The sequence below is a fragment of the Lynx rufus genome, unplaced genomic scaffold (assembly GCF_022079265.1).
Source record: "Lynx rufus isolate CCGP_SWC_20201006 ecotype Redwood Valley unplaced genomic scaffold, mLynRuf1.p SCAF_1, whole genome shotgun sequence".
Lineage (NCBI taxonomy): Eukaryota > Metazoa > Chordata > Mammalia > Carnivora > Felidae > Lynx > Lynx rufus.
In genome coordinates this window covers 87,266,590-87,292,256 of record NW_025814823.1, presented here as the reverse complement: position 1 = coordinate 87,292,256, position 25,667 = coordinate 87,266,590, and the positions used below count along the sequence as shown (strand labels likewise).

Genomic DNA, 25,667 nt, shown 5'->3' with positions numbered 1-25,667 from the left:
CCAATTGAGTCACCCAGGCACCACTATTTTCATATTATTTTAATTGATTGTGGCTGTACTGGTGATAGTGGTTTTAAAGTACAAAAGGAAATAGGGTGAAATGACAGGTAGGTTGTTAATTTACTCTTAATTTTAGAATCAAATAGGTTTAGACAGAAATTCTTGGATGTTTAAATGAGAGAATTAAAGTATTTGAATTGATAAAAACATAAATTAAAGCCAATGTACCAGGCAGAGTGAAGATTCATTTAGTCATAAGATTGTAACAATTTTGATGTTATTGTTTTCTTTAGGGTACCTCATGAATGAGAAGTCATATACTTGCTTCTTGTCATTATTCTGGTCAGACATGGAGTCCTTACTTCACAAAAAGTGATGTGTGGGAATTATACTGACCATAATCCATAAAATGACCACAGCTGTGCCTTCCTCTTGATTAGATTTGTATTCTGGATTCCTCTTGTAGAGTTAAGAATTGTGAGATGCCAGAGTCTTACAACTCTAACCCACACTTGAATCACTCAGCCTCATTGTGAGGCTGGTGCTGGGAGTGTTCATGTCATATGTTTGTTTCACTTGCTCATTTCTTTTTAGGCCTCATGCATATGGGGTGATACAGGCAGGTGGGCTGCAGGCCGATGTTGGGAAGGAGACTCGCTCTTTCCTCTTTGCTTCTTTGGTGTCTTTCTTGTTCGTTTAATCTGCAGTAGATTAGGTAAAAGTGGTTGAATCAGCATTCTCCACTGGGTGGTGAGCAAAACCAGCATTTCCTCAGTGACATCAGCCCAGCTAGCAATACTCCTGACTCACAAGTAGGAGGTCAGAAAATTTATGCTCCCAGGGGTCTCTTCTCTAGGCCATCAGTTTAAAACATTCCTGTTCTTTCCTTGTGTTCTCCTAGTGCTAGAGGCTGTTCCTTTGTGCACTTTGTCTCCTTTAATATCGATCTAGCTAATAATTCCTTGTAGCAAATGCTCTTTTTTTATTTTTATTTTTTATTTATTTTTACTAAACATTTTTAAGTTTATTTATTTTTGAGAGAGACAGAGACAGAGAGGAGCAGAGAGAGAGGGAGACACAGAATCTGAAGCAGGCTCCAAGCTCTGAGCTGTCAGCACAGATCCCAACTCAGGGCTTGAACCCACGAGGTTATGACGTGAGCTGAAGTCAGATGCTTAACTGACTGAGCCACCCAGTACCCCATGCTGTCTTTTTATAATAATGAAAATGGTGTCTACTTCCTGATGGTAGCTTGACTCAGAACAATGTTTCTCCTACATTTAAGTTTAAGAATAACATTGCCAGCTGCATCACGTTTACTTTTCATTAGTCCACTGTCTGTACAAAGCACGCAATTGGCCCCTCTCTTCTTTAGAGTTGATGATTGAGAGTCCTCATGCATGCAAATCAGCAAATGAACTGGACAAAAGCTGACTTCCCCTTGAGTCTGAGCCCCTCCTCACTCTTCACTGGACATTCTGTCTTTCCCTAGGAGTCTCCTGAAAGCTCGCTTCATGTCCTTGTTCCTTAAAGTATAGATGAGGGGGTTGAGAGTGGGGGTCACCACAGTGTAGAAGAGAGTTAGAAATTTCCCTCCCTTCTGGGAAAAATGACTCCGGGGTTGGATATAGACAGCGGTGACACTGCAGTAGAAGAGAAAAACAACAGCCAGGTGGGAGGAGCAGGTATGGAAGGCCTTAATCCTTCCATTCTGGGACTGGATGGCCAGCACTGCCTGGGTGATACGGCCATAGGAGACAAGGATGAGCAGGAGGGGCCCCAACAGGAAGATGGCACCAATCACTGAGATCTGAAGCTCATTGACATGTGTGTCTCCACAAGCCAGGCGGATCAGTGCAGGGACCTCACAGACAAAGTCGTCAACCCGGTGGTGATGGCAAAAGGAGAGTTTCATGGTAGTGGGAGACTGCACCAATGTGCCAAAAACCCCACTTGCCCAGACCAGGAAAGCCAACTTGTGACACAGGGGTGGGTGCATGATTACTGCATAGTGCAGGGGCCGGCACACTGCCACATAGCGGTCGAAGGCCATGACCAGCAGCAGAACACATTCTGAAGCTCCGAGTCCCAGGAAGATGTAGAGCTGGACTGCACACCCCAAATAGCTGATGGTCTTGTCCGAACTCCAGAAATTCACGAGCATCTGAGGGATGCAGCTGGTGGTAAAGCAGAGGTCCAGGATGGAGAGGTGGGTGAGGAAGAAGTACATGGGGGTGTGGAGGTGGGGGTCCAGGTGAGACAGGAGTATGATGGTGGTGTTGCCCACTAGTGTGACTGTGTAAAAGACAGAAACTGCCATAAATAGGGTCATTTCTAGCCTAGGGTTATCCGAGAAGCCCAAGAGAATGAAGCCATCTGGGACAGTGCCATTAGCATGTCTATCCAGCGCCCACCTGAATCTACAAGGAACAACACATCAGTTAGAACACCACCTAAAAGAGGTAGAGAAAGGTGATATTTGATTTTAGAACGTCACCCTTTATTAATATTTTCTGTAAACTTTTACTGGCTGTTCTTTCATCTCTGTCCCTTTTTGGACATTTTCATCTGTTAATTTCTTCAAAGGTGGATGATTCTAGCAAACTCCTAGAACATGAGATTGTGGTAGGTCATTCTTTTAAACTAACCCTTGCCAGTGTGCCTGAGTGGTTCAGTTGGTTAAGTGTCTGTTGATTTTGGCTTAGGTCATGATCTCACAGTTTCAGGAGATTGAGCCCTGTGTAGGGCTCTGCACTGAGCATGGAGCCTTCTTGGGATTCTTTCTCTTTCCTTCTCCCTCTGCCTGTCCTCTGCTCATGCTCTCTTTCAAAATAAATAAATCAACTTAAAAAGATAAAACTAACCTTTGCCACTATGAACAACTTATGGCAACAAACTGCACAGCCTAGATATAATGGAGAAAAATTTGAGAAACATACAAACTACCAAAACTGAATCAGGAAGACATAGAAAATCTGAATAGATCAATTACTATTATACAGACTGAATCAGTAATAAAAAAAACCTCCCAATAAAGAACAGCCTAGGACCAGATGTCTTCACTGGTGAATTTTACCAAATATTTAAAAGAAATAACACCAAACCTCAAACTCTTCCAAAAAAATCAGAGGAAGGAACACTGCCAAACTCATTTAAAAAGGGCAGTATTACCTTAATACAAAATCCAGATAAGGACACCAGCAGAAAAGAAAACTGCAGACCAATATCCCTGATGAATATAGGTGCAAACATTCTCAGTAAAATGCTAGCACACTGAATTCAGCAGCCCATTAAAAGCATCATGCCCCACGATCAATGTGGGACTTATCCTTGGGATGCAAGGATGGTTCAATATATGCAACTCAATTAATACATACAACATAAATACAATAAAAGAAAAAAAGTATATTATTATTTCAATAAATGTGGAATAAATACTTGAAAAATTAAGTATCTGTTAATGATGAAAACTCCTTAAAAAGTCTGAGTATCATTGACATTGTTGAGTATAGTCACATTAGTGTCAGGTGTACAACAGAATAATTCAACAGGTTTATACATTATGCAATGCTCAGAACAATTGTAACCACTATCTGTCTCCATACATCACTATTACAATATCATTGACTATGTTCCCTGTGCTGTGCCTTTTATGTTCATGACTTCTTCATTCCATAACTGGAAGCCTGTATTTTCCACTCTCTTTTACCCATTTTACCTATCCTCCCACCCTCTTCCCTTTTAGCATCCATCAGCTTGTTCTGTGTACATATATATCTGATTCTGCTTTTTGTTTCTTTTTTTTTTTCCTTTTTATATTCCATACATGAATGAAATCATTGGTATTTGTCTTTCTCAGTCTGACTTATTTCACTTAGCATAACACACTCTAGGTCCATCCATGTTGTCACAAATGGCACTATCTCATCTTTTTAAGATGACGGGATGATATTCTATTGTATAAGTATAACATCTTTCTTACCCATTCACTTATCAATGGACATTTGGATTTCTCCAATATGTTGGCTATTATAAATAATGCTGCAATACAGCAAAATAAACAATCAACAAAACTAAAAGGCAACTGACAGAATGGGAAAAGATATTTGCAAATGAAATATTAGATAACGGGTTAATATCCTTAATCTATAAAGAACTTATCAAACTCAACACCTAAAAAACAAATAATCCAGTGAAGAAAGGGACAAAAGACATGAATAGATACTTTTCCAAAGAATACATAGAGATGGCTAATAGAGACATAAAAAGATGCTCAACATCACTCATCGTCAGGGAAATAGAAATCAAAACCACGATGAGATACCATCTCACCGCTGTCAGAATGGCTCAAATTAACAACTCAGGAAACTATAAATGGTAGTGAGGGTGCAGAGAAAGGGGAAACGTTTTGCACTGTTGGTGGAATGCAGACTGGTGCAGCCACTCTGGAAAATAGTACGGAGGTTTCCCCCCAAATTAAAAATAGAATTACCCTACGAATGTAGGATATGTCATTTCATGTTAAAGGAAATGATTGCCTTAATGATATACTGTTCAAAGTACAAGATTTAAATTTGAAAAGGAAGTTTTTTTAAATATGCACTTTTATTTTTTAAAAAGCAGTATTGAGGGGCTCCTGGTTGGCTCAGTTGGTTGAGCGTCTGACTTTGGCTCAGGTCATGATCTCACTGTCCCTGAGTTGGAACCCCGCGTCAGGCTCTGTGCTGACAGCTCTGAGCCTGGAGCCTGTTTCAGATTCTGTGTCTCCCTCTCTCTCTGCCCCTCCCGAACTCATGCTCTGTCTCTCTCTGTCAAAAATAACTAAACATTAAGAAAATTTAAAAAAGATAAAAAGCAGTATTGAAATCATGTTATTTGGAGTGGAGACCTAGAGCTGGAAATGAATTTCCTTAAAATCTAGTTCTTGAGCTTTATCGTTACACCCCCATGTAAATGAGGAAATTAGAACTCAAAATAATCTTGTGCATAATACACACAAAAAATCTAGCGTAATTTTAGTGTTCAGATTTCTATGACACTCTCTGTTTCAGAATTAATTAAAAGCAGAATCGGGGGGGGGAGGGATCAGATTTGTGATTACAACAGGTTTGTGGTAGGGGGTAAGGTGAACTGCAGGAAGGTGGTCAAAAGTTACCCACTTCCAGTTATAAAATAAGTAAATAAAGGATGTAATATATAAATGATGCCTATAGATAACACTGCTGTATAATGTATATGAACTTTGCTAAGAGAGTAGACCCTAAGGGTTCTCATCAAAAGGAAAACATTTTTTTTTCTTTTTCTTTTTTTGCTTTTAATTGTATCTATCTCAGTAAGGGACATAATGATTTCATAATATATGTGAGTCAAACCATTATGCTGTACAGTTAAAATTTATACTGTGATTTATATCATTTATATCTTAATAAACTGGACAAAACCCCACCTATCTTTGTTATTCTTTTGACACTAGCATCGTTTGATTTTTCTACCCTTTTGTTTTTAGAATCAAGTTGAGATTCTGCTTAAGTTGTTTTAGGTTGAAATTTATGTTTTCTCTCTGGAAAAAAAACCCCAAAAGTCCACTTCTGTACTTATCCTGAGTCACATCTGCCTTTTTCTAGAGCAGAATTTGACATCTAATGTGTCATTAAGTGATATTTTCATTGATCACTGATGAAACCACCATACATTTGAGAGCTAATGATATATTTTATGACGTTGCATGCTCAGTGTTCTCCTTTTCGTGATAGAGGGCAGAAACAAACAGCCACTTAGCAGCCCTCTTCCCACATCTGGAAAAGCCTAGACCAGTTGAACTTAAAGCATATTAATTTAGCATACATATTTGTCTCATTTGGCCCTCACTCCATAAGTTGGCTGTGGTTTTTCCTAATAATACATGTCTACACATCTCGACTTCTTGTGTGATTAAATATCAAAAGTGTCCCAGGGACATTTTCAAACTGCTTATAAAACACTGCTGACTATGTCACTTCCTTTGGTGTTGTGTGACCCTGTGTGACAATCTGTGCTCATATGAGATATTATCCCTACTGGAATTTATGCTACTGATGTTGTTTGTGCAAGCTGTGTTAGAGTAGGCTACAGACACTCTCTCCATTCATTGCAAGTCCTTCCTATGCAACCAGCACTGTGTGGTCCCACAGTCTGTGCTCTGGACCTCAACTCTGCCAATACCCCAAGGCAATGGCTCTGTGGTTCCTCCTCAGGAGACTGGTCCCTACACTTGCCTTTCCTGACCCATCTGTCTTACCTGTCCAGTCTTGATAATTCATGTAAAACACCAGGCAGAGCCTAAAGAAAGTTGTGGTTACAGATGGTGATGAACACTGGAGAATCTAGGTATACATTTGGGCAAGACAGACAAATCTAAAACAGAGCAGAGTAACAACAAAAGGAGTACCCACTGAGGAAAGAACAATGTGTCACCTGGACTTTGTGCACATTCTGGGGGACTAAGAAGTGTTTCTGTGTTGGATATTATGAATTCATGATAAAACTAGGTCCCCCATTGCACCCTGCACAGAGATCTTTGGTTGTTCTCTAATTTCTGACAGTTCCCTGGTTTTCCTTTGCTGACCTCATTGGGCCTGTCCACATGCACATACATTGGCTCCCACATCCCCCCCACTGCCTCCAGCAATTCTGATGATCCGAACATCATGGCATCTGCTACCCGCAAGGTTTTACAGAAATTAGTTTTACACCAGCAACCTGGAATTTAGGAAAATATTCTTTCGGCTGCTACATAATCATTTAATACAGTTAACATTTCTCTCCCCATCTGCACCTAAATACTTGAATTGTCAACAATTTTCAGTTTGTATCACCAATGCATTCCTGCTGAAGTTTTTTTCTGTTTTTGCTACTAATATTTAAAATCAGTAATATATTAATTAAATTAGTATATTAATTAAATTGATATTAACTATTAATAATGAAATAAATGAATCTTACTTTTTCAGTTGTATTTATCTAATTTCATGCCTAATCCCATTTTCATTCGCATGTGACAGTTATCTATATTCTCTTACAAATGGCTCAGCTAGATGTTGAGCCACTGTGGCGAGTGCCTGGCATTGGAAACTCAATGCAAATACCAAAGTACTCTACCCTTATCTGAAGATGTGGATTTCTGAAGTTTCTGAAATTCCAGAGAACCATTGACTAGGGAGAACACACACACTAATCTCAGTCTCTTTTGAGTTTGTGCTTGGAATATATTCCTTTCCCTCTCAGTCTCTCAGTCATAGCCATTCCCAAAGACATCCGTGAGGTTCCCACTGCCTTTTTTCATAGGATTTTATGGTATGGTATCTCAGTCCAGGCTTGATCACGACTTGATCAGTGGGGTAAATGACTTACCTCCAGAATACCATAGTTGTTGAAAAGGGCTTAGATTTAAAGACCTGCTTTTATTAACATCTTGGTGCACAGAATCATGGAGAGATCACAGCAACCAGTGCCCTGGAAATGTCCTGCCTATCCCAGAAAGACTCAGCTTGCTAAGACTAATAAGGGCACTGGGACCTCATCTCAGATGGAAATTAGCCTTTCATCTGAATGTCTTCTGTGGTGAGTTCTCAGTCACCTCAGCACTTACCTGCAACTGCTCTGAGCCATTAGAGATGGCAGACCCATGGGGGCACACCATGAAGGATTTCTCTCCTGTCTTTCTGCCTAAATTAGACTTTTTTTGTTCATAATCTAATTCTGTCAATGGAAGGCTCAATAAATCCTATTGGTCTTTGAAGTCTTCTGCTCAGTCTGGTTCCCATTCTCATGCTTTCCTCTGATGAGCTGTTTGGATTCAGAATGCAGTGGTTTTTTTTCCTCATGGACAAAAGACAAAGATGCTCAGAAAAGACTTTGAGATCCAGAGGAAAGGATTTTTTTTTTTATATGAAGTTTATTGACAAATTGGTTTCCATACAACACCCAGTGCTCATCCCAAAAGGTGCCCTCCTCAATACCCATCACCCACCCGCCCCTCCCTCCCACCCCCCATCAACCCTCAGTTTGTTCTCAGTTTTTAACAGTCTCTTATGCTTTGGCTCTCTCCCACTCTAACGTCCTTTTTTTTTTTTTTTTTTTTTCCTTCCCCTCCCCCATGGGTTCCTGTTAAGTTTCTCAGGATCCACATAAGAGTGAAACCATATGGTATCTGTCTTTCTCTGTATGGCTTATTTCACTTAGCATCACACTCTCCAGTTCCATCCACGTTGCTACAAAAGGCCATATTTCATTTTTTCTCATTGCCACGTAGTATTCCATTGTGTATATAAACCACAATTTCTTTATCCATTCATCAGTTGATGGACATTTAGGCTCTTTCCATAATTTGGCTATTGTTGAGAGTGCTGCTATGAACATTGGGGTACAAGTGCCCCTATGCATCAGTACTCCTGTATCCCTTGGGTAGATTCCTAGCAGTGCTATTGCTGGGTCATAGGGTAGGTCTATTTTTAATTTTCTGAGGAACCTCCACACTGCTAGGAAAGGATTTTTTAAAATATGTTACCTATTCTTTTTTTTTTTAATGTTTATTCATGTATCTTTGAGAAAGACAGAGTGGGGGAGGGGCAGAGAGATAGAGGGAAAGAACTCCATGCAAGTTCTGCACTGTCAGTGCAGAGCCCAATGTGGTCTCAGTCCCATGAACCATGAGATCATGACCTGAGCCTAAACCAAGAGTCAGATGCTTAACTGACTGAGTCACTCAGGCTCCCCATAGGTTATTTATTCTAAATTTTATATGTGCTTATAGAAGAAAATTTGTTATACTAAGTTGTATATGTAGTATGTCCCTGAAATAGTCACTGTCATGGTTTTATGTGTGTTCTTAAGGTCACATGGAAACTGAAATATATAGATTTTGTAAATTAATCAGTTACTTAATTGTTTTTCCTAAAGGTGGAGAGAAAATGGAAGACTTGAAATCATTAAGGCGAACAAATTAATCCTTGGGTTTTTACAATCTTCTCCTTATCAGCACAAAGACAAAAAAAAAAAAAAAAAGGATAACAACCAAAAACCACATTATGCTTGTGGGGCAACACTGTGTTTTTAAAAAGATAAAACTATTTTATAAGGTTTATCTCAGGTCTGTTAGCAGTTGAGAATATCACTTTGCCTTTTATTTATATTATTATTTTTTTTTATTTTTTTACCTAGTGACTCTCTGTTTTATTTATTTGTTTATTTACTTATTAATATATGAAATTTATTGTCAAGTTGGTTTCCATACAACACCCAGTGCTCATCCCAAAAGATGCCCTCTTCAATACCCATCACCCACCCTCCCCTCCCTCCCACCCCCCATCAACCCTCAGTTTGTTTTCAGTTTTTAAGAGTCTCTTATGCTTTGGCTCTCTCCCACTCTAATCCCTTTTTTTTCCTTCACCTCCTCCATGGACTTCTGTTAAGTTTCTCAGGATCCACATAAGAGTGAAAACATTTGGTATCTGTCTTTCTCTGTATGACTTATTTCACTTAGCATAACACTCTCCAGTTTCCTCCATGTTGCTACAAGAGGCCATATTTCATTCTTTCTCATTGCCACGTAGTATTCCATTGTGTATATAAACCACAATTTCTTTATCCATTCGTCAGTTGATGGACACTTAGGCTCTTTCCATAATTTGGCTATTGTTGAGAGTGCTGCTATAAACATTGGGGTACAAGTGCCCCTATGCATCAGCACTCCTGTATCCCTTGGGTAAATTCCTAGCAGTGCTATTGCTGGGTCATAGGGTAGGTCTATTTTTAATTTTTGAGGAACCTCCACACTGCTTTCCAGAGTGGCTGCCCCAGTTTGCATTCCCACCAACAAGGCAAGAGGGTTCACGTTTCTCCAGATACTCGCCAGCATCTATAGTCTCCTGATTTGTTCATTTTAGCCACTCTGACTGGCGTGAGGTGACATCTGAGTGTGGTTTTGATTTGTATTTCCCTGATGAGGAGCGACGTTGAGCATCTTTTCATGTGCCTGTTGGCCATCTGGATGTCTTCTTTACAGAAGGGTCTATTCATGTATTCTGCCCATTTCTTCACTGGATTATTTGTTTTTCAGGTGTGGAGTTTGGTGAGCTCTTTATAGATTTTGGATACTAGCCCTTTGTCTGATATGTCATTTGCAAATATCTCTTCCGATTCTGTTAGTTGCCTTTCAGTTTTGTTGGTTGTTTCCTTTGCTGTCCAGAAGCTTTTTATCTTCATGAGGTCCCAATAGTTCATTTTTGCTTTTAATTCCCTTGCCTTTGGGGATGTGTCACGTAAGAAATTGCTGTGGCTGAGGTCATATAGGTTTTTTACTGCTTTAACCTCTAGGGTTCTGATGGTTTCCTGTCTCACATTCAGGTCCTTGATCCATTTTGAGTTTGTTTTTGTGAATGGTGTAAGAAAGTGGTCTAGTTTCATTCTTCTGCATGTTGCTGTCTAGTTCTCACAGCACCATTTGTTAAAGAGACTGTCTTTTTTCCATTGGATGTTCTTTCCTGCTTTGTCAAAGATTAGTTGGCCATCCTTTTGTGGGTCTAGTTCTGGGGTTTCTATTCTATTCCATTGGTCTATGTGTCTGTTTTTGTGCCAATACCATGCTGTCTTGATGATGACAGCTTTGGAGTAGAGGCTGAAGTCTGGGATTGTGATTCCTCCTGCTTTGGTCTTCTTCAAAATTACTTTGGCTATTCGGGGCTTTTTGTGGTTCCATACAAATTTTAGGATTGCTTGTTCTAGCTTTTAGAAGAATGCTGGTGCAATTTTGATTGGGATTGCATTGAATGTGTAGATAGCTTTGGGTAGTATTGACATTTTGACATTATTTATTCTTCCAATCCATGAGCATGGGATGTTTTTCCATTTCTTTGTATCTTCTTCAGTTTCCTTCCTAAGCTTTCTATAGTTTTCAGCATACAGATCTTTTACATCTTTGGTTAGATTGATTCCTAGGTATTTTATGCTTCTTGGTACAATTGTGAATGGGGTCAGTTTCTTTATTTGTCTTTCTGTTGCTTCATTATTAGTGTATAAGAATGGAACTGATTTCTGTACATAGATTTTGTATCGTGCAACTTTGCTGAATTCATGTATCAGTTCTATCAGGCTTTGGTGGAGTCTATCAGGTTTTCCATGTATACTATCATGTCATCTGCAAAAAGCGAAAGCTTGACTTCTTCTTTGTCAATTTTAATGCCATTGATTTCCTTTTCTTGTCTGATTGCTGATGCTAGTGCTTCCAACACTATGCTAAACAACAGCGGTGAGAGTGGACTTCCCTGTCGTGTTCCTGATCTCAGGGGGAAAGCTCTCAGTTTTTCCCCATGGAGGATGATATTAACTGTGGGCTTTTCATAAATGGCTTTTATTAAGTTTAAGTATGTTCCTTCTATGCCGACTTTCTCAAGGGGTTTTATTAAGAAAAGATGCTGAATTTTGTCAAATGCTTTGTCTGCATCAATTGACAGGATCATATGGTTCTTATCCTTTCTTTTGTTAATGTAATGTATCACATTGATTGCTTTGCAAATGTTAAGGCAGCCCTGCATCCCAGGAATGAATCCCATTTTATCATGGTGAATAATTCTTTTTATATACTGTTGAATTTTATTTGCTAGTATCTTATTGAGAATTTTGCATGTATATTCATCAGGGATATTGCCCTTTAGTTCTCTTTTTTTATTGGGTCTCTGTCTGGTTTGAGAATCAAGGTGATGCTGGCTTCATAGAATGCGTCTGAAATTATTCCTTCCCCTCTATTTTTTGGAATAGCTTGAGAAGGATAGGTATTATTTCTGCTTTAAATGTCTGGTAGAATTCCCCTGGGAAGCCATCTGGTCCTGGACTCTTATTTGTTGGGAGATTTTTGATAACCGATTCAATTTCTTCGCTGGTTATGGGTCTGTTCAAGCTTTCTATTTCCTCCTGATTGAGTTTTGGGAGTGTGCGGGTGTTTCAGAATGTGTCCGTTTCTTCCAGGATGTCCAGTTTGTTGGCATATAATTTTTTATAGTATCCCCTGATAATTGTTTGTATCTCTGAGGGATTGGTTGCAATAATTCCATTTTCATTCATGATTTTATCTATTTGGGTCATCTCCCTTTTCTTTTTGAGAAGCCTGGCTAGAGGGTTATCCATTTTGTTTATTTTTTCAAAAAACAACTCTTGGTTTCGTTGATCTGCTCTACAGTTTTTTTTAGATTCTATAGTGTTTACTTCTGCTCTGATCTTTACTATTTCTCTTCTTCTGGTGGATTTGGGGTGTCTTTCCTGTTCTGCTTTTATTTCCTTTAGGTGTGCTGTTAGATTTTGTATTTGGGATTTTTCTTGTTTCTTGAGATAGGCCTGGATTGCAATGTATTTTCCTCTCAGGACTGACTTTGCTGCATCCCACAGCATTTGGATTGTTGTATTTTTATTTTCATTTGTTTCCATATATTTTTTAATTTCTTCTCTAATTGCCTGGTTGACCCACTCATTCTCTAGTAGGGTGTTCTTTAACCTCCATGCTTTTGGAGGTTTTCCAGACTTTTTCCTGTGGTTATTTTTCAAGCTTCATAGCATTTTGGTCTGAATGTGTGCATGGTATGATCTCAATTGTTGCATACTTATGAAGGGCTGTTTTGTGACCCAGTATGTGATCTATCCTGGAGAAGGTTCCATGTGCACTTGAGAAGAAAGTATATTCTGTTGCTTTGGGCTGCAGAGTTCTAAATATGTCTGTCAACTCCATCTGATCCAATGCATCATTCAGGGCCCTTGTGTCTTTATTGATCGTGTTTCTAGACGATCTATCCATTGTTGTAAGTGGGGTATTAAAGTCCCCTGCAATTACTGCATTCTTATCAATAAGGTTACTCATGTTTGTGATTAATTGTTTTATACATTTGGGGGCTCCTGTGTTTGGCACATAGACGTTTATAATTGTTAGCTCTTCCTGATGGCTAGACCCTGTGATTATTCTATAATGCCCTTCTTCATCTCTTGTTACAACCTTTAATATAAAGTTTAGTTTGTCTGATATAACTATGGCTACTCCAGCTTTCTTTTGACTTTCAGTAGCATGATAGATAGTTCTCCATCCCCTCACTTTGAATCTGAAGGTTTCCTCAGGTCTAAAATGAGTCTCTTGTAGACAGAAAATAGATGGGTCTTATTTTTTTATCCATTCGGATACCCTATGTCTTTTGGTTGGAACATTTAACGCATTTACATTCAATGTTATTATAGAAAGATATGGGTTTAGAGTCCTTGTGATGTATGTAGGTTTCATGCTTGCAGTGATGTCTCTTGTACTTTGTCTCACAGGATCCCCCTTAGGATCTCTTGTAGGGCTGGTTTAGTGGTGATGAATTCCTTCAGTTTTTGTTTGGGAAGACCTTTATCTGTCCTATTCTGAATGACAGAGTTGCTGGATAAAGGACCTTGGTTGCATATTTTTTTCTGTTCATCACATTGAAGATTCCCTGCCATTCCTTTCTGGCCTCCCAAGTTTCAGTAGATAGATCTGTCACTAGTCTTATCGGTCTCCCTTTTTATGTTAGAGCATGTTTATCCCTAGCGGCTCTCTGAATTTTCTCTTTATCCTTTTATTTTGCCAGTTTCACTGTGACATGTCGTGTAGAAGATCGATTCAAGTTACATCTGAAGGGAGTTCTCTGTACTTCTTGGATTTCAATGCCTTTTTCCTTCCCCAGATCAGGGAAGTTCTCAGCTATGATTTCTTCAAGTACACCTTCAGCACCTTTCCCTCCTTCTTCCTCCTCTGGAATCCCAATTATGCGTATATTCTTTTGTTTAATATTGTCACTTAGTTCTCTAATTCTCCCCTCATACTCCTGGATTTTTTTATCTCTCTTTTTCTCAGCTTCTTCTTTTTCCATAATTTTATCTTCTAATTCACCTATACTCTCTTCTGCCTCTTCAATCCAAGCTGTGGTTGCCTCCATTTTATTTTGCAGCTCATTTGTAGCATATTTTAGCTCCTCCTGACTGTTTCTTAGTCCCTTGATCTCTGTAGTAATAGATTCTCTGCTGTCCTCTATACTTTTTTCAAACCTAGTGATTAATTTTATGACTATTATTTTAAATTCATTTTCTTTTACATTGGTTAAATTGTTTCGATCAGTTCGTTAGCTGTCGCTACTTCCTGGAGTTTCTTTTGAGGAGAATTCTTCCGTTTCTTTATTTTGGATAGTCCCTGGAGTGGCGGGGAACTGCAGGGCTCTTCCCCCATGCTGTCTGGAGTAACTTGTGCTGGGGAGCGGGGCTGCAGTCAGACCTGATGTCTCTCCCCAGCCCACTGTTGGGGCCACTGTCAGACTGGTGTGTACCTTATCTTCCCCTCTCCCAGGGGCAGGACTCACTGTGGGGTGGTGTGGACCCTGTCTGGACTACTTGCAGACTGCCACTCTTGTGGTGCTGCTTTGATGGGATCTGGCATGTTAACCAGGGTGGGTCTGCAAGGAGCACAGGGTGGAGGGGCAGGCTCCACTCTCTGCTTTCAGTGGTCCATTGCGGGAGGTGCCCTTCAGCACTGGGAGGGAGGCAGACCCATTGGAAGGATGGATCCACAGAAGCACAGTATTGGGTGTTTGCACGGTGCAAGCAAGTTCCATGACGTGAACTGGTTCCCTTTTACAACTTGATGTTTTAAAATACATATACATGTGAAAGGATTCAGGTAGAGACACTTTAAAATTTTTTTTAATGTTCATTTTTTGAGATAGGGACAGAGTGCAAGTAGGGGAGGGGAAAAGGTAATGGAGACACAGAATCCAAAGCTGGCTCCTGGCTCTGAGCTGGCAGCAGAGAACTTGAGGTGGGGCTCAAACTCATGAATCACAAGATTATGACCTGAGCTGAAATTGGATGCCTAACCAACTGAACCACCCAGTCACCCCCAAGTAGAGACACTTTAAAGGGAAAAACACCCAAGGAGATTTTCCATACCAGATGTTACAACTTTTATGAGGCCATACCCATTAAAATCTAGTGATCACAAGGTGCAAACTTGCATGTATAGATAGATCAGTTTGAGGGATGTAATATACAATATGGGGACTACAGTTAATGATACTGTATTGCATATATGAAAGTGGTTAAGAGTAGATCTTAAAAGTTCTCATCATAAGGAAAAATTATAAATATGTGTGGTGTTGCTTATTAATTATTCTTATTGTAATAATTTTGGAATATATACATATATTAAATTGTTATGTTATATACCTTAAAGTTATACAATGAATGTTATATGTCAGTTACGTCTCAAGAAAACCAGAAAAAATACCGTGGTGATATTGTTGCAAAAATAGAAATACCCTGGTGAATGGGTGTGAATAAACCAATAAACCAAATAGAAGGTCAAGAAAGTAACCTCATTGCCTGGGCGATCAGAAGTAGAATTGTCATCAAGTGTAGGAAGAGCAGGTGAGGGTAAAAGAGACTAGGAGTTTGCATAAAGTCAGGGCTGTCCAAGTAGGCCTGTTCCCCCAGTTATTATGCTCAGACATGCGGTGGTTTGATCCCAAAGTGAAGCTGAGCACTCCATGCGTCCAGTGCCTGCACTGAGAGTGGGTCTCACTGGCCACACCTGGCCTGGCTCTCCTGCCTCTTACTCTAATAGAAGTTCACCTTCCTAGAATCTACATGTCAGCAGTGATGGTGGTAGCTTGCTCCATTTTTCTTCCAGTTCAAGTTCTTCTAAAACACTACTTCTTCAAACTGTAAGAGACTCTTAAATGCAGAGTAAACTGAGGATTGCTGAAGGGTAGGTGGCCAGGGGATGGGCTATATGAATGAAGGACCTTAAGGAAGACACATGTTGGGACGAGCACTGGGTGTTATATGTAAGTGATGAATCACTAAATTCTATTCCTGCAAATAATAATACACTGTATGTTAACTAAATGGAATTTAAATAAAAATTTGAAACAAAGCAATACAGCTAATGTATTTCTGAAAATTAAGAAAGAATTCTGGGGTGCCTGCATGGCTCAGTTAAGCATCCGACTTCACCTCAGGTCATGATCTCATGGTTTGTGAGTTCAAGCCCTGCATCAGGCTCTGTTCTGACAGCTTAGAGTCTGGAGCCTGCTTTGAATTCTGTGTCTCCCTGTCTCTCTGTACCCCCCCCCACCGCACATGTTCTCTCTCTCTCTCCTTCAAAATAAATAAAAACATTTAAAAAATTAAAAAAAAATCTGTCAAGTGCAAAAAATTGCTAATAATTGAGAACAGCACAAAGTGTCAGTGTGGGAGTTGATTGTATCATTTTATTATTATTTTTTTTAAAGAGACGCTACTTTCTTATTTTCACCATTAAAAATTACAATCTAGGGGTTCCTGTCTGTTTGGTCAGGAGAGCATGCAACTCTTGATCTTGGGGACATGAGTTCAAGCCCCATGTTGGACGTAGAGCTTACTTAAAAAATATAATCTCAAGAGAGGAGAGGGTGGTGCCTTGCAAGTCTGGCATGAAGAGCCCAGGCAGGTGGAGCTGGGGGAGGAGGGGAGGAAATCCAGGAAGTTGGCAGCCCCAATATGTATCCTCAGCCTCCCTCTCTGCAAATTCCATTCACCTTTAATTTTTTTTAATGTTTATTCATTTTTGAGACAGAGAGAGAGAGGCAGAGAGAGATGGAGACACAGAATCTGAAGCAGGCTCCATGTTCTGAACTGTCAGTCTAGAGCCTGACATGAGGGTCGAACTCACAAACCATGAGGTCATGACTTGAGCTAAAGTCGGATGCTCAGCTGACTGAGCCCCCCCTCAGGTGCCCCCTATTTACCTTTCTAATTGGAGCAACAGAGTGGCCACAGAGTGTAAACCTCCTGAGCACGAGGTGGGCACTTGAGACCTCAGGTCTGCCAGGACCTCTGGAGAAAGAATGGATTACAGATTTCTTGCCAGTCCATGCCCAGTGGGAGCTGAGCATCAGGATGGAAACAACCAAGGCCCTTGAGTCTTCTGGATTGTTGGAGTCGAGCCACAGACAGCTGTGAATCCCTGCCTAAAGGGGTGAGAGATTTATTTCTTGGAGACCTTTGAGCTCCTAGGATTTACTCCAAGCCTCTCAGCTCAGGTGTTGACATTTTCTTCAGTAGGAACATTGTGACATGCTACTCACTGGAGCCTCATGGCCTGGAAGTCCACGGATGGATGACTGTCTCTTCCTCCCCTCTGTTTCTGGCACCTGTGCTAGTTTGTCCCAGGTGTATCTCTCATGCTCTAGGCAGGTATAGGTTGGGTCCCATAGGGATGCTCTTTATTTCCCTGTGGTTGGATTTGCCCCCTCTCATACCTTCTGGTCCTCTTTATTTCAAGACCTTGTAGTGTGTAAGAGGAACCTTCTGTAGTCAGGGTCTGTGGTATAATAAAAATATTTAGTCTTTATCTCTAGTGTTTGGCACAGAACTTCAAAAACGTTTCAGATTTCCTGAGAAGAGTGTCTTTTGTTCATTAAAAACCCCTTTCAACCATAACTGGGTTTATGCTAATGTAACTTACTGTGGGTCCTTGTGTAGTTTTAAGGGAGGGGCTGGCCCTACCAGAAAGATAAGTATGTGATTAGACCAAACTTTCTGCCTTATCCCCTACCTCTGAAGAGGGGTGAGGGGCTGGAGGAGAGCCAGTCACAAGTCAGTGAATTAATCAATCATGCCTATGTGATCAACTCCCCATCAGACTCAGGACACTGAGTCTTGGCAGAGGTCCCCACATGATGTGCTGGGAAGGTGATGCACCTGCTCCTTAGGGATGGGACATGGAGGGTCTGCATCCTCCATCCTGAAGCTGAACCTTGCTCTATGCATCTCTCCCGTTTGGCTGTTTCTGAGTTGTATCCTTTATAAGAAAATGGTACTCATAAGCATAACACTTTTCTGTGGGTTGTGTGAGTTCCTTTAGCAAATCATCAAACCTAAGGATGGGTTGTGGGAAAGCCAGAATTTACAGCTAAATCATGCAAAAATTGTGGGTGGCCTCTGAGACTCTCAGCTGGCATCTGAAGTGGGGGGACGTCCTGTGGGACTGAGACCCTTACACCTACAGGCTCCGTGGTAACTCCAGAGTTAGTGTCAACATTGGGCTGGATTATTGAACACATTATTGGGGGTGAACAATTGGCCAGCAAGTATGTAGGGTCCCAAATGCTTCACTCACTGTTTTACCACGAGTAAGTCACTCAAATTTCCATTATATGTAGTAATGCAGATAATAATTATATCTGTCTCATTTTGCTACTTTGAGATTTAAAAGGGTTACTGTTGCATTCAGAGCAGGCCTAGGATAGAGTGAAGTCTATTTTCTTCTCTTTCTTCTTCCATCATCTTTGAGGGGTAAGTGTCAGAAATAGGGTCATGGGTTAAAGGCTCAATTTCAGTTTCCATTCTACTGGATAGCATTCTCTGTGGATTAGAGGACTTACTTTGGAATGGAGTCCCTGGAACCCTACCTCCCAGGATAGAAAACTTAGTTCTGTGACCATAAATGGGCAGAAGGTACCTGTTTTCAACTTCATGATGTGTTGCTTAGCTGTATCAGGAATTACCTTAACAGACACGCAAGCCTCATTTTAGGAATTACAGTAAAACCTTGGCTTGCAAGCATAATTCGCTCTGGAAACATGCTTGTCATCCAAAGCACTTGTATATCAAAGCGAATTTCAAGAACCACTGGCTCCGTTGTGATCCTGTGACATTCGGTGTCATGTACTGTTTGTATTGCAAGACATTCCTTGTTTATCAAGTTAAAATTTATTAGCAATGTTTGCTCATCCTCTGGAACACTCACAGAATAAGATACTTGCAATCCACGGTTTTACTGTTTTATTATTGATGCCTCAGGTCCAAGAATGTCTGTGTTACTGTGAACTCATTTTCATTAAGCATCTTTCTGCACCTGAAACTATGTTACGTATTCTAATTAAAGAGTTCAGGTAAGAGTCATACCTTTTGATAATTCAGAGCAGTGATATCAACATCTAAACAACATACAGGTATATCAGTAAGAACACAGCCATGTGACAGAAACTATACTGTTGTTTTAATGGAAGGAATTTAACATAAAAATGTTAGGGATTGGCTCTCTGAAAAGAGAAAAACAACACAAAGCTTTCATGGGGACAGTGACTGCAGCAAACAGGTAGTTGGCTTTATTAGAACTTGGATGTTTGGAGGAGGCCCCTGGGGAGCTGAGTCCTAGCCTCTGGGAAGGGAGCGCTGTTCTGGGTGGCTCATGCTGTCCTTAAGGGGTAGAAAAGGCTGGTTCTGCAGGTGTGGAAATGGAAGTCAGTCGCTGCAGCCAAGGTGAAGCAGCCCTGCTGAGGAAGCTTAGAGACACAGATGAAACAGAGAAACTAGGTGGAGAAAGTCCTCTGTCCTCCAGTCCCACAGAATGACTGGCATTCTTCCCACTGGATGTGTTTATAGGAAGTAGCTGACAGACAAAATCATTTTTGTTCTCAAAGTCCTAACTTGGCTTCTGAGCTCTCAGATGCCTTTTGGGGGAAAAAACATTGGAAAGTTGAAGCATACCTCCCTCAGTATCTCTCAAACATGGTTGTTCAGTTTCTTTGGAATACTCATGCAGCCTTTGGGAATTTTAATCATTTAACTTTAGAATGAGGGATGAGGCAGGATGGAAGCTTTGTGGTCCTAATCGTAGGAACTGTGAAAACAACATTATCTGGAAGATAAACAGCTACTCGATGAGCAAATCTTCCTTGTGGTGTGTGGCGTTTGACTTCGGCCCAGGTCATGATCTCACAGTTCATGGGTTTGAGCCCTGATGTCACCAGAGCCTGTTTTAGATCCTCTGTTTCCCTCTTTCTTTTCTCCCCCCGGCTTGTATACTTTCTCTTTCTCTCTCTCAAAAATAAACATTTAAAGAAAATAAAATAAATTTAAAAAATAAAAAATATACTGTTTCACAAACATAAATGAAAATCTGTCATCACAATCTGTCTGGCACAATATGTCTCTCTTAAAGAGCGTTATTTGATTTTATACTAGCCTCTTACTCTCTTTTTGTCCTTTTAAAAATCTTGAGTCTTTAAATTTCTTTAGCTTATATTTCTTCATTCTCAAATCTTATGTTATAAAACTCTAATTTTTCCCCCATTTGGTTTTTCCTGTTTGGGTAACCTGAAAATGACCTTATAAATCAAATTTAATTTTTGAGACACTTTTCCCTCTGAAGCAATCCTTCATTCTTTTCTTTCATTAACAGTTAAACAGCCGAGATGGAGGGGAAGATGGCAGCATAGGAGGACGCTAGGCTCACCGCATCCTGCTGATCACTTAGATTCCACCTACACCTGCCTAAATAACCCAGAAAACTGCCAGAAGACTAGCAGAATGGATTCTCTGGAGCCAAGCACAGACAAGAGGCCCACGGAAGAGAGTAGGAAGGGTGGAGAGGCTGTGTGCGCTACACGGACTGGGGGGAGGGAGCCGGGGTGGAGGTGCAGCCCGCCAGCCAAGCAGAGACCCCGAGTCTGGCTTGCAAAAGTGGAGGGGCCAGATGGAGTGTGTTGGGACAGCAAGCGGGACTTAACATCTGGAAGGTTATAAGTTAACAGCTCTGCTTGGAGAGCGGGAAGGCTGGAGGACAACAGGAGGGACAGTTGTTGAGCCCTGGACGACAGAACTCAGCTCAGTGGGGAACAAAGGCGCTCGCCAGCGCCATCTCCCTCACCCATCCCCCAGACAAAATCCCAAAGGGAACCAGATCCTCCCAGGGAACTTGCTTGCACCCTGCAAACACCCGACGCTGTGCTTCTATGGATCCGTCCCTCTGGCGATGGGTCTGACTTCCTCCCGGTGCCGCAGGGCCCCTCCCAAAATGGATCACTGAAGGATAAGTGAGCTGAGCCTACCCTCTTGCCCCTGTGCACCTTGCTGATCCACCCCAGCTAATATGCCAGATCCCCAGCACCACAAGCCTGGCAGTGTGCAAGTAGCCCAGAGAGGCCACACCACCCCACAGTGAATCCAGCCCCTAGAAGGGGAAGAGAAGGTACACACCAGTCTGACTGTGGCCCCAGTGGTGGGCTGGGGGCAGACATCAGGTCTGACTGCGGCCCCACCCACCAATGCAAGTTATTCAAGACAGCACAGGGGAAGCGCCCTGCAGTTCTTTCCAAAATGATGAAACAGAAGAATTCTCCTCAAAAGAATCTCCAGGAAATAACAACAGCTAATGAACTGATCAAAAAGGATTTAAACAATATAACAGAAAGTGAATTTAGAATAATAGTCATAAAATTAATCGCTGGGCTTGAAAACAATATAGAGGACAGAAGAGAATCTATCGCTACAGAGATACAGGGACTAAGGAACAGTCAGGAGGAGCTAAAAAATGCTATCAATGAGATGCAAAATAAAATGGAAACGACCACGGCTCTGATTAAAGAGGCAGAGGAGAGAATAGGTGAACTAGAAGATAAAATTATGGAAAAAGAGGAAGCTGAGAAAAAGAGAGATAAAAAAATCCAGGGTATGAGGGGAGAATTAGAGAACTAAGTGATGTGATAAAATGCAATAATATATGCATAATTGATATTCCAGAGGAGGAAGAGAGAGGGAAAGGTGCTGAAGGTATACTTGAAGAAATCATAGCTGAGAAATGATTCAGGAGAAATCCCTGATCTGGGGAAGGAAAAAGGCATTGAAATCCAAGATGTACAGAGAACTCCCATCAGACGTAACTTGAATTGATCTCCTGCATGACATATCATAGTGACACTGGCAAAATACAAGGATAAAGAGAAAATTCTGAAAGCGGCGAGGGATAAACACGCTCTAACATATAAAGGAGACCTATAAGACTCGTGACCGATCTCTCTACTGAAACTTGGCAGGCCAGAAAGGAATGGCAGGAGATCTTTCATGTGATGAACAGAAAAAATATGCAGCCGAGAATCCTTTATCCAGCAAGTCTGTCATTTAGAATAGGAGAGATAAAAGTCTTCCCAAACAAACAAAAACTGAAGGAATTCGTCACCACTAAACCAGTCCTACAAGAGATCCTAAGGGGGATCCCGTGAGACAAAGTACCAGAGACATCACTACAAGCATGAAACCTACAGACATCAAAATGACTCTAAATACATATCTTTCTATAAAAACTCTGAACGTAAATGGACTAAATGCACCACCCAAAAGACATAGGGTATCAGAATGGATAAAAAAATAAGACCCATCTATTTGCTGTCTACAAGAGACTCATTTTAGACCTGAGGACACCTTCAGATTGAGAGTGAGGAGATGGAGAAGTATTTATAATGCTACTGGAAGTCAAAAGAAAGCTCGAGTACCCATACTTATATCAGACAAACTAGACTTTAAATTAAAGGCTGTAACAAGAGATGAAAAAGGGCATTATATAATAATCACAGGGTCTATCCATCAGGAAGAGCGAACAATTATAAATGTCTATGTGCCGAATACCGGAGCCCCTAAATATATAAAACAATTACTCACAAACATAAGCAACCTTATTGATAAGAATGTGGTAATTGCAGGGGACTTTAACACTCCATTTACAGAAATGGATAGATCATCTATACCGATGGTCAATAAAGAAACAAGGGCCCTGAATGATACATTGGATCAGATGGACTTGACAGATATATTTAGAACTCTGCATCCCAAAGCAACAGAATATACTTTCTTCTCGAGTGCACATGGAACATTCTCCAAGATAGATCACATACTGGGTCACAAAACAGCCCTTCATAAATATACAAGAATTGAGATCATACCATGCACACATTCAGACCACAATGCTATGAAGCTTGAAATCAACCACAGGAAAAAGTCTGGAAAACCTCCAAAAGCATGGAGGTTAAAGAACACCCTACTAAAGGATGAGTGGGTCAACCAGGCAAGTAGAGAAGAAATTTAAAAAATATATGGAAACAAAAGAAAATGAAAATACAATAATCCAAATGCTTTGGGATGCAGCGAAGGCAGTCCTGAGAGGAAAATACATTGCAATCCAGGCCTATCTCAAGAAACAAGAAAAATCCCAAATACAAAATCTAACAACACACCTAAAGGAAATAGAAGCAGAACAGCAAAGACAGCCTAAACCCAGCATAAGAAGAGAAATAATAAAGATCAGAGCAGAAATAAACAATATAGAATCTAAAAAAACTGCAGAGCAGATCAACGAAACCAAGAATTGGTTTTTTGAAAAAAAAAAAATGGATAAACCTCTAGCCAGGCTTCTCAAAAAGAAAAGGGAGATGACCCAAATAGATAAAATCATGAATGAGATTGGAGTTATTACAACCAGTCCCTCAGAAATACAAACAACTATCAGGGAATACTATGAAAAATTATATGCCAACAAATTGGACAACCTGGAAGAAATGGATACATTCCTAACCACCCACACACTTCCAAAACTCAATCAGGAGGAAATAGGAAGCTTGTACAGACCCATAACCAGCAAAGAAATTGAATCAGTCATCAAAAATGTCCCAACAAATGAGTCCAGGACCAGATGGCTTCCCAGGGGAGTTCTACCAGACGTTTAAAGCAGAGATAATACCTATCCTTCTCAAGCTGTTCCAAAAAATAGAAAGGGATGGAAAACTTCCAGACTCATTCTATGAAGCCAGCATTACTTTGATTCCTAAAGCAGACAGAGACCCAGTAAAAAAGAGAACTACAGGCCAATATCCCTGATGAACATGGATGCCAAAATTCTCAATAAGATACTAGCAAATCGAATTCAACAGCATATAAAAAGAATTATTCAACATGATCAAGTGGGATTCATTCCTGGGATGCAGGGCTGGTTCAACATTCGCAAATCAATCAACGTGATACATCACATTAATAAAAGAAAAAAATAAGAACCATATGATCCTCTCAATCGATGCAGAAAAGGCATTTGACAAATATCAGCATCTTTTCTTAATAAAACCCCTCGAGAAACTCGGGATAGAAGGAAAATACTTAAACTTAATAAAAGCCATTTATGAAAAACCCACAGCTAATATCATCCTCAATTGGGAAAAACTGAGAACTTTTTCCCTGAGATCAGGAACAGGACAGGGATGCCCACTCTGACTGCTGTTGTTTAAAATAGTGTTGGAAGTTATAGCATCAGCAATCAGACAACAAAAGGAAATCAAAGGCATCAAAATTGGCAAAGATGAAGTTAAGCTTTCACTTGTTGCCGATGACATGATATTATACATGGAAAATCTGATAGACTCCACCAAAGTCTGCTAGAACTGATACATGAATTCAGCAAAGTCGCAGGATACAAAATCTATGTACAGAAATCAGTTCCACTCTTATACACTAATAACGAAGCATCAGAAAGACAAATAAAGAAACTGACCCCATTCACAATTGTACCAAGAAGCATAAAATACCTAGGAATAAGCCTAACCAAAGATGTAAAAGATCTGTATGCTGAAAACTATAGAAAGCTTAGGAAGGAAACTGAAGAAGATATAAAGAAATGGAAAAACATTTCGTGCTCATGGATGGAAGAATAAGTGTTGTCAAAATGTCAATACTACCCAAAGCTATCTACACATTCAATGCAATCCCAATCAAAATTGCACCAGCATTCTTCTAAAAGCTAGAACAAGCAATCCTAAAATTTGTATGGAACCACAAAAAGCCCCGAATAGCCAAAGTAATTTTGAAGAAGACCAAAGCAGGAGGCATCACAATCTCAGACCTTAGCCTCTACTCCAAAGCTGTAATCATCAAGACAGCATGGTATTGGCACAAAAACAGACACATAGACCAATGGAATAGAATAGAAACCCCAGAACTAGACCCACAAAAGTATGGCCAACTAATCTTTGACAAAGCAGGAAAGAACATCCAATGGAAAAAAGACAGTCTCTTTAACAAATGGTGCTGTGAGAACTGGACAGCAACATGCAGAAGGTTGAAACTAGACCACTTTCTTACACCATTCACAAAAACAAACTCAAAATGGATCAAGGACCTGAATGTGAGACAGGAAACCATCAAAACCCTAGAGGTTAAAGCAGTAAAAAACCTATATGACCTCAGCCACAGCAATTTCTTACGTGACACATCCCCAAAGGCAAGGGAATTAAAAGCAAAAATGAACTATTGGGACCTCATGAAGATAAAAAGCTTCTGGACAGCAAAGGAAACAACCAACAAAACTGAAAGGCAACTAACAGAATCGGAAGAGATATTTGCAAATGACATATCAGACAAAGGGCTAGTATCCAAAATCTATAAAGAGCTCACCAAACTCCACACCTGAAAAACAAATAATCCAGTGAAGAAATGGGCAGAAAACATGAATAGACCCTTCTGTAAAGAAGACATCCAGATGGCCAACAGGCACATGAAAAGATGCTCAATGTTGCTCCTCATCAGGGAAATACAAATCAAAACCACACTCAGATATCACCTCACGCTAGTCAGAGTGCCAAAATGAACAAATCCGGAGACTATAGATGCTGGAGAGGATGTGGAGAATTGGGAACCCTCTTGCCTTGTTGGTGGGAATGCAAACTGGTGCAGCCGCTTTGGAAAACAGTGTGGAGGTTCCTCAAAAAATTAAAAATAGATCTACCCTATGACCCAGCAGTAGCACTGCTAGGAATTCACCCAAGGGATACAGGAGTACT

At 40.4% G+C, this 25,667-nt stretch overlaps 1 protein-coding gene across 1 annotated transcript; it reads right to left on the bottom strand.

Annotated features, from left to right (window-relative positions):
- Window positions 1-1,459: 1,459 nt before the first annotated feature.
- On the bottom strand, window positions 1,460-2,368 carry LOC124519639 (olfactory receptor 2H2-like). Its single transcript, XM_047090061.1, has one exon. The coding sequence runs from the start codon at window positions 2,330-2,332 to the stop codon at window positions 1,460-1,462; it is 873 nt and encodes a 290-aa protein (XP_046946017.1). The 5' UTR covers window positions 2,333-2,368.
- Window positions 2,369-25,667: the final 23,299 nt, after the last annotated feature.

What these genes read in the sequence shown, in the direction of transcription:
- LOC124519639 (XM_047090061.1), bottom strand. Translation starts at nt 2,332, where the DNA reads ATGACCCTATTTATGGCAGTTTCTGTCTTTTACACAGTCACACTAGTG.